The sequence below is a fragment of the Oratosquilla oratoria genome, chromosome 19, assembly GCF_046742065.1.
Source record: "Oratosquilla oratoria isolate Oo_2021 chromosome 19, ASM4674206v1, whole genome shotgun sequence".
Classification (NCBI taxonomy): domain Eukaryota; kingdom Metazoa; phylum Arthropoda; class Malacostraca; order Stomatopoda; family Squillidae; genus Oratosquilla; species Oratosquilla oratoria.
The window spans coordinates 12,814,494-12,824,493 of NC_134795.1; the positions used below are offsets into that span (position 1 = coordinate 12,814,494).

The 10,000-nt window shown below is 40.6% G+C and overlaps 2 protein-coding genes across 4 annotated transcripts in view; both read left to right on the forward strand.

The window, feature by feature from the left end:
* Positions 1-293, forward strand: part of LOC143035549 (trimethyllysine dioxygenase, mitochondrial-like) — a 9,830-nt gene extending 9,537 nt beyond the window's left edge. Inside the window, exon 7 of the mRNA XM_076202416.1 lies at positions 249-293. Within this exon, the coding sequence (XP_076058531.1) occupies positions 249-293 (45 nt within the window). The remainder of the gene's footprint in view (positions 1-248) is intronic.
* A 1,097-nt stretch (positions 294-1,390) lies between these two features.
* Positions 1,391-10,000, forward strand: part of LOC143035730 (gamma-butyrobetaine dioxygenase-like) — a 17,622-nt gene continuing 9,012 nt past the window's right edge. For all 3 annotated transcript variants that reach the window (XR_012967325.1, XM_076202634.1, XM_076202636.1), the window contains exons 1-6: positions 1,391-1,540; positions 1,761-1,900; positions 4,338-4,522; positions 5,049-5,244; positions 5,354-5,581; positions 5,803-5,933. Coding sequence is in view for 2 of the 3 variants with exons in the window: in XM_076202634.1 (XP_076058749.1) it covers positions 1,459-1,540; positions 1,761-1,900; positions 4,338-4,522; positions 5,049-5,244; positions 5,354-5,581; positions 5,803-5,933 (962 nt within the window). In the remaining variant the exon portion in view is untranslated. The remainder of the gene's footprint in view (positions 1,541-1,760; positions 1,901-4,337; positions 4,523-5,048; positions 5,245-5,353; positions 5,582-5,802; positions 5,934-10,000) is intronic.

Below are 10,000 nucleotides of genomic sequence, written 5' to 3' on the forward strand. Positions count from 1 at the left end.
TACTCCTCCAGCCAAAGGTCGGATTCATCTCGTGGTGACCATGGCATATTCTTATTTTTATAAAAAAAAAAAAAAAATAATAATATATATAATATATATATATATATATATATATATATATATATATATATATATATATATATATATATATATACATATCCGAAGTCGTGGGCGGGAACTATAAGCTAATGTCACAATTCAGTGGACCAATCATATAACGGCTAACATCAGGTTTTGGTTATCCAAAGATCCTTCACCTGTCATGTATTCTAAGCAAATTGGTATACTATTAGGGTTGCAAGGTAAGAACAGTGGTCCATCCACTCCCAAAGCAAGGTCAACTTTTGAAACCCATAGTATTATGCCGCATTCAAATGATTGCCAAGGTTTAAAAAAAAAAAAAAAAATAAATAAAAAAAAAGGCTCGTAATGAAATTCCAACAAGCGCTATGTTCTGCTGCCATGTGGATGCTACGAGAATGGATAAAACAGACTGGTGGTTGCCAAGACAACGGGGAAAGTGACACATGACAGGAGGGGCTAGGCATTGACAGGGTAGATGAACGAACTAACTACTTGGCGACCAGAGTAAAGGAAACTGGACATCCAATATGGAAAGGGTAGAACATGATAAGACTTAAGCTTTTTGCAGCCTATAGGTGACATGGAGATGGATTAATTAGTCTAAATGTGACCGCAATAAAAGGAAAATGCTACCGGGCTGGAGAGGGATTGCTGGAGACGGGCTACATCCAATTTGCTATCGGTTTTATCACCAAAATTATATGGCATGAATGACAAAGATAAACAGACAAATGAATAAAATAAATAGACAAATAAAAGAATAAAAAAAATTAAGAAAATAGGATAAAGTCATTCGGTACAAAAAAAGGTGTCACTGAGATGTACAAGACGGTGTCACATAAACAAAACGTCTCAGCAACGGAAAATATTTTGACTCTATTTCTCCAATTGTAGGCTTTCGTTGTTCTATCGTCTGCATGATCCTGAGGATGAATACTTATTGACTTGTCGGTAGCCAGAATAAAGGGATAAGTACCACCCGACACAGAATTGTTTTATACCAGCACTCGAATACATATTGTATACATACATACATACATACATACATACATACATACATACATACATACATACATACATACATAAATACATAAATACATGCATACATGCATATATGAATACATACATATGTGCATATATGCATATATACATACGGTATATATGCAACAGAAAAGTAGGAACGTGTTCACAAATGCGGGAGTAACCACCAGGGAAGATAAAGTGACGAAGCAGAGCGCTTTCGTGTATTTGCATCCTCAGGGTGTAGATAAGCATACACGTAGACATAGAGTCTGAAACAAAAATGAATAAGTAAATAATTATGTATTAAATAACTATGTATATATTTCTCCAGGAGGATCTCCAGTGGTCAAGATGGCTGTTCGTGCGTCCTTGGTCTTCCTCCGGCAGGTGGCCCTGCCGTCGGTGCAAACCCAAAGGGCCCTCCACAACAGAGGTACGGGCTCCATGTTTCCTTATGTGATGTTTACATTTGCTCTTTTAAGGAGATATAGTTCAGTATGATCTTAATCATTGTGTTTATACAAAAGAGATATTGAGGAGCGGATGTGTGAGTGTGTGTGTGTGTGTTAACAGGTCTTGTGTTTCAACTAATAGTTCAACGGTTTCGTCCAAATGCTTTTCATTAATCGTCAACTCTGGGTGACGTTTCGCAGCTAAATCCACGATGGTGTCGTCAGCTCTCCATGCTGAGCAGCACAACCCTCCAAACATCACATCCGCCATCCCGGCTCACCACTGCACCGCCAAAGTTATCTTCGACACGCATCAGACAGCCGACTTCAAGTACATTTGGGTTCGTAAACACCTAAGATCTCTAACCAATGGGACTCGTTTCCCACACAAATACGTTTTCAGTTGTTTTTATTGGTGGAAGTAATCTCAGTTATCTGAGTAACAACGTTCACATATATTTAATCTTTACTAATGTTAGACCTCGGTCGATCAATCCTGAAATGCACATTTACCGTTTCTTATGTGACATGTTGGTATGCTATACAGCAAGCATTTGTTTGTTGCCAGATATCTTACCATTTATTAAGGCTGGCTTTGGAAGTAACTTCACCAGAGAATTTACCACATATTTGTATTTGATGGTTTAGTAATCATTGGACTTAGATTTCATTGAAGAAAAATGTTACAATAGACACCTTGCATTCGTGGTGCCGATGAGAGCATATGCTTTCACTTTGGACGGAGTGTCAGATAATAACATTTGTGTTAAATATTTTTATTTGGTTTGTTTTCGATAAAGAATGATTAGAAGTAAGTTGTATTTTACTCATAGAATTATTATTCGGTGTAAATAGTTCAGGTGCTAGAAATAACAAACATTACTTCGCATTCCACTCTAACACAGGCTCTTCTACTGTAGTAAAAACTCTTGACTGCCCTTAACAGCTTTCTTCCAATCCCATATATCTACATGCCTCCCACGGTGCTTTCCTATCTACCCAGTCATAAACTTTTTCGAAATCCATAAAAGCCCAAAATATATTCTTACCTTTTCCCAAAACTTTCTCTCATATCTGCCTTATCACAAAAATCTGATCCACGCAACCCCTACCTGTCCTAAACCCACACTGTTCCTCCCTAATTACTCCCTCTTTTCTGCTCCCAATCCTCTCAATCAAAACCTTCTCATAAGCCATCTCAATTATACTCAAGAACAGGATCCCGACATAGGTAAGAGCCGCCCCGGGGCGAGTCGAAAAGTGCCTCCCCCCCACACACACACACACGCACACCACTACCACCACCTTCCACATCTGATGGTCACTAGCACGATTCACATGTAACATTCATCCACAAAACAACGTTTATACATACATCATTCATACACACAACTCACGATAAACAAATCATGCATTAAAAGTACATTAGGGGGAATTTGCTTTACCTTCTTTTCACCAAAAGTACCGCCCCCCAAAACGTGCCACCCCGGGGCATTGCCCCCCTGCCCCTCCGCTTGTCGGGGCCCTGCTCAAGAAACCAATCCATCTTAAACTACTACACTCACATTTGTCTCCTTTTCCCTTGTAAAGCGGAACTATATAGGCACTCCTCCAGTCCTCTGGCACTCTGCCCTCCCTTAAACACACATTAAACTACCTCACTAGCCAGTCCACTATTAATGTATTTCCCTTCCTCAGACACTCCGTATGACACCCATCTAATCCAGGAGCCTCACCTGTCCTCATAATTTTCAGGGGTACTTGCACCTCATCATTTCCTAAACACTGTGTTAGCTATCATCAACTCTCTAGACACATCTCCACTATCAACTATCCACTACGGTTTTTTCCTGGCATTCCACACTTCCCAACCACTCCGTCTATTGGTTCGTCTCCTACTCTAGTACTGAGATCTCCCAATACTACTACATTGACATTCTTCCCTAAACCCTCTATGCACTCATTTAAATCTATCCAAAAAGCCTCTCTTTTCTCTACACTCTTCTCGTTACCAGGCCCATATGCAGTTTTACCTTCATCCACATTAACCTTAAAGAAACCTTCTTCCATTCCACCACACGCTTACCTATCTCTTCACTTACTAATATAGCCACCCCCTCTTTCTCTCGTCCTCTCTTCACTCCCGACACCCTCCCCGCTACACTCCCATACTTAGACTCGTCCCTCCTTTCCAACTTAGTTTCACTCAGTGTCAACATATCCATCTTTCTTCTCACAAACATACTACCTATCTATTCCCTTTTACTCTTATCTGTAACATACCCACTCTCCCAGACCCTCTTATGCCTTTTTTATTTTATTTTATTTTATTTTATTTTTTTCTTTTCTTTTTAGTAATGTCACTTTTGGGAGTAGGATGCCTAGTCCTATCCTCCATCCCGTTTTAGTTGCTTTTCACGACTTAAGGGGGAACACTCGGTGGCAGTATTCTTTCTCCCCTACCACAAGGTTCGACTAGAAATAGAAACGTATATTCAGAGAAGTGGTACAGGACAGTATAAAGAGGGGGGCAACATAACGGAGGGACATTCGCAGTATAATAAAGTAGCATCATTTCTCTAGGAGTAGATTTTTCCTCCAACACAAAATGATGTGTAGCTTTGGTCCGTAGGGGCGCCCCATATGGACCCTAAAGTATCAATTGCATGCTGTTTAGCAGATTTTAACCTCACGATAACATGCAGCCAATACCCCAGATATTTTATTCTCGCATTTTGTTAACGGTTGAGTTACTGATAACTTGTTTGCTTTGCTCAGCTTCGAGACAACTGCCGTTGCCCAAAGTGCGTGGACCCAAGCACCAAGCAAAAACTGGTCGACACACCCTCGATTAATGTCAATATCCGACCTCGTTCACTGTGCATTAATGAAGAAGGCCATCTGCAGGTGTCATGGCCTGAAGAGGGAGGCAGAGAACATCATTCTGTGTTCGAACCTGAATGGTAAGTTCACGTGACATACAGTAAGCCGATGATGGAAAAATGTACACACACACACATGCACACACACACACACACACACACACACACACACACACACACACACACACACACACACACACACACACACACACACACACACACACACACACACACACACACACACACACACACACACACACACACACACACACACACACACACACACACACACACACACACACACACACACACACACACACACACACACACACACAAGATTTTAAGAAAAAACTTGATGCCGAAAGATACAAAGACGGGTCACCACGAGCATAGCTCCCTTCCCGTATAATATAACTAGGTAAATACACACACACAACACACACACACACACACACACACACACACACACACACACACACACACACACACACACACACACACACACACACACACACACACACACACACACACACACACACACACCAAACACACACACATAATTTCCTTTATATTTGCGTCAATCTTAAATGAATAACCTTTGATTCAGGCTGTACAAATACGGCCAGTCTTTCATGCACAACACCTTCGAGACGGACAGTGTTGACATGGAGCACCCGCCACTCCGTCCCGAGCTCGAGCTCTGGGACCGGACCACCGTGTGGGCCAACTTCCCCGAAATGAGTTACAACGAATTCAAGGGCAGCGAGGCAGGTCTGCGCACCTGGCTGGACATGTTCTACAAGGTAAGATGTTACTACAATTCTCTATGGTTATACTGTACAACGGAGTGCTATGGAATGTTTGTTTATATCTTGTTATTAAGTAAAAAGTAACTGATTATTCTGTGTTCAGTATGGCGTCGCACTGCTTCGTGGCGTTCCTCCCGAGGAGAAGAAAATTGTGGATGTAGTCAAGCGCTTTGCCTACGTGAAGGAGACCCAGTACGGTCAGATCTTCGATGTGATCAACAAGCCCGTGGAGGGCTCTCACTTGGCTTTCACAGGGCTCTATCTAGCCCACCACACAGACATGAACTACCGTGAAAAGTCCCCCGGAATGCAGCTTCTGCACTGCCTGAAGGTAAATGACCCCGGGCAGTCAACTTCAGCCCTAATACATTGTCTCAAACTGCTGGAAAGCTGCATCACATTATCATGAGAAATTGTCTTCATTTCCCCATCTCCTTTTGTATTTTTTTACTTCCCCTCCTTATTCTTTATGACTATTTTTCGTTTCTGTCTTGGTCTTAATCTTTCTCTTACCTCTCCACTCCCCGTAATACACCCCGTACGCCTCCCCAGGCCAATGACCCTAAAGTGACAGGATCAGACCCCGGTGGCAGGTCTTTCTTTGTCGATGGCTTCCGCATTGCCAAGTGGTTGGAGGAGAACGAACCTTCTGCTTATCACGTGCTGACTTCCACGCCCGTCAGGTAAGGGTTTTCCAGCGGATGGACCTACCTCTTCAGTCATCTACCTGTCTGTCAAGCAAAACGTTTGTTAGGTAGACCTCATCACCTACTGGAATGATCACACAAAAAGTACTTTTTCTTTGTATAAATGCCACATTGTAAGGTATGTATAGTTAACCTTAGGTCTCCCGAAGAAAACCCGGGGCCCAAAGTTATCTGCCAAGGGCCTCTGAGTTAGCCCATAGTTTCCTCAGAGAAAGAATATAATGTCACAAGTATTGAGTTAATGTAGGGCAGCGTAGGATTCTGTTTCCTGGAAATGTGAACATGTGGGGGTTCATTGGTGTCCAGAGCCTGGTCGGTTTTGGGTTGACGCTATTACAGTGCTGGAACAATCGAATGTTGCCTTGAGTTCCTTCTGGTTTGAAACTCACGTCTCCACAGCAACTGGGAGTGAGGTGTGGGCCCTCCCATTTATCTCTCCTTCAGGACAAGAGTGAAAATGTTGAGCTATTTTTGTCACCAGCAAGTAGGAGGAGGGGAGTAGCCACTGGCTGTCTACTTTCCTCATCTGAAAAAAGTGGTTAATAAAAGTGGGAGTTTTCTGTGAGAAAGAAAATGGAGCTGCACCACCATGTAGACTCGAAGGTGGTGGTGGTGGGCTTTGGGGACGGGTGTTTGATAGCCTCTGCAGTTGAGGGAATGTTTGGAGTAAACTTGGCTAACCTGTTCATGAGATCCATAAAGGTTTTTGTATCAGAGATGCTGATGGTAATCTAACGCTGTCCTTCGCTGTCTTGTTGTCCACTACTCTGTCAAATTGAGAAATGGTGTAGCCACAGAAAGTGGGGTTATGGGAGGAGGTTAGGGGCATCTAGTTCGCACAGACCTTGATGATGCGTTGGAGATGGATTTAATAGTTTACAAAGGATTACAAAGGCGGAGCATGCCGACAGGAGACCTTTTGATCCATATCTAGGTCGGATGCGAAAAAAAAAATCATATTAATAATAAAATAATAAATAAAAACTATGATAATGTAAATAACAAATGAAATACATAAATAAATGCATAGGTATAGTTAAATAATAAACAAACAGGTAAATAGTAAATAATAATAAATTGACATATAACTAATAATAAATAAAAATCAGACAGACAAATGATAACAAAACAAATAATATAAGATAAATTATAATCATTACAGCATCTTACTTAGGTATTTATCTAAATGATTCTTAAAGCTTTGAACTGAACTACATTGCACTACCTGTGCAGGAAGTTTATTCCATTCATTAACTACACGGTTGGCAAAGTTGTTTCTACCTACTTCCAAATTGAATCTATTTCCGGACAGTTTGAGACCATTGTTTCTTGTCTGATTCTCATTCAATGTAAAAATTTGGTCACTTTTGATGTTGTCAATTCCCTTTAGAATTTTAAAGACCTGTATCAAGTCACCTCTGAGTCTACGCTTTTTTAGGGAAAACAGACTCATATGTTTTAGTCGATTTTCGTATGATTTATTTTTGATATTTGGAATCAGTTTTGTGGCTCGCCGTTGTACTCTTTCCAATCTGTCAATGTCTTTAATGAGATTCGGTGACCATACGGAAACAGCATATTCCAAATGTGGACGAACTAACGATTTATATAGCTTGTTAATGAGTGATGGACTTTTGAAATCAAAAGATCGCGCAATCAGTCCTAGAATCTTATTTGCTTTCTCAGAGGCTGAAATACACTGCTTGGATGATTTGAGGTCGTTACTGATAATTACGCCGAGATCTTGTTCACTATCCACTTTTGTTAACGAATTTCCAAATAACTTGTAATCGTACTTACTGTTATTTTTACCTATGTGCATTACCTTGCATTTACTTGTGTTAAATTTCATTAGCCACTTTTCAGACCATTGCTGTAATTTATCTAAATCTTCTTGAATATCTAATTGGTTTGAGTGATCATTTGCCACTCCGCACAGTTTTGTATCATCAGAAAATTTGGAAACAGTAGATTTTAGTCCATGGTCTATATCATTTATATATACTATGAATAGAAGTGGCCCAAGAACGGAACCCTGAGGAACTCCACTTGCAACACTTTTCCATCCAGAAGTTTGTCCATTTAAAACAACTCTCTGTTTTTGATCATTCAACCAATTACTAGTCCAACCTAATAGGCTACCACTTATTCCATGCAAAGCTAATTTAGTAAGTAGTCTTTCGTGTGGGACGGTATCAAAAGCTTTTGCAAAGTCTAGATATACTAAATCTATATTGTTTCTTTTGTCATAATTCGAGATAACTGTGTTGTAGAATTCGAGTAAGTTAGTCACGCAAGAACGTTTCCGTCTGAAACCATGCTGGCTATCATTTATCAAACGGTTACTTTCTAAATGATGTTCGATAGCATCTCTGATGATAGTTTCCATTATTTTTCCTACGAAATGAGTATGTCATTGACTATTTTAGATAGGTTGATAACAACTATAAGAACTTCACAACTCAGCAGTTTGTATTCATCCCCTGTAGAGCAGAGGTCTATGGGGACATGGCAGAATTTGTATGGATTATGTGGGAAAATCAACATGATGACATCCCGACCCCGTTGAATCACGGGGTGTGCCTTGGATGGTGTCCAAGGTGAAATATCTGGCCTGTAGGAAAATGCTACTGACAACTTCTATCGATGTCTTGTTGTCTCGTTGCTTCACGGTATTCAACTAGACAAAAGTTCATCTAGTTTTTATATTGGGCTAAAGGAACAGGGTTTCCTCATCCCACATACCTACTATGATATGATGCCTATTTATTTGACTGCCAGTATTTCTACATCGGTCGATTTAATTTGTTAGTCGAGTGTCGACTATAGCGTTGTGTTGTCCTGTAAAACTTGTTGACGTCTTCACAAGGCCGAGTAGAGTCGCGTCTGACTCCAGTGGTCCAGGGTATACATGAACAGTAACCCATAACTGAAGTAGTTGCAAAGTATATTAAACTGTCCCTGGTGAAGGACGTGCACGTTCGTTGTCACACCAACGTTCTAAAATATTCGATGTCTTAGATGAAGTTCTTTGAGGGTGGAGTCTTATGACAGAATCGATGATGGCTTTATACCCATCTTCGTTGACATGCAAAGTAGGTTGCAAAACTTCGTCGTATTCCCAGGAAGTTGTTCGGGCTGTAGGTATATTGTCAAAAGTGTTATGCAAGCGTTGGGATTGCATTTGTTGTTGAATATATATTCATCGTATTAATTTAATTTTATTTTGGGAGTGCGTTGAGTGATGATGGAACTAATCATCTCGGGAGTGGTTGGTGGTTTGCCCAATTACGTCTTGGTATTTCATAAGTTGTGAGGAATGATGGCCATTTCACGGGTGATACGGAATGTGTTTTTGGAATTACGGGTAAACCACGAGTGGCAGCGACACTACACTGTTCTTAGAGCATCATAAATGACCACGCCAGTTCGTTCTTTCTTGATATGCGTAAACTTTTTATTGTAACACAAGCATCGGCTTCGCCGCACCTGCCTATGGCAGGTTGCTTGACCTGCGGCGCTGCCTTGGTAGACGTGAGCCATGTCCACAAGTGTCTTTGTCTACGCTTTTTATCAGCGGCTTCTTCTGGCATACTCTTTTTGTTGGCGATAAAACAAAATTTTCCCTGGAATCACCTACTCTCCCCAAAAGGAAACTAACCAATTGTTTACCGTGAACTATCCACAAAACATCGTCAGCAAAGAATCTCAATTTAAAGAAAAGGATCAAGTAATTTTTTTTTATTTAGTAATAGATAAACATTGTTAAACACAGGTTACAATAAAAAGAATAAGATATCAAGCTGCATCTGGGAATAACTGATGACCATTCAGCAGAAGCTTTACAGATAAATCTTGATGAGGTTGTCAAAATAGAAAATGAATATTGGCATAAGTAACTGCAATGTAAAGCATATATGAGGGAACTAATCAAGGGAAATAGTCACATACAACTTAGGAGAAGGAAAATTGACGACATTTGGTAGGGGAAGAGATTGAGGGATATGTTATCAATCACCTTGAATTGAAATTGGGGAGACAGG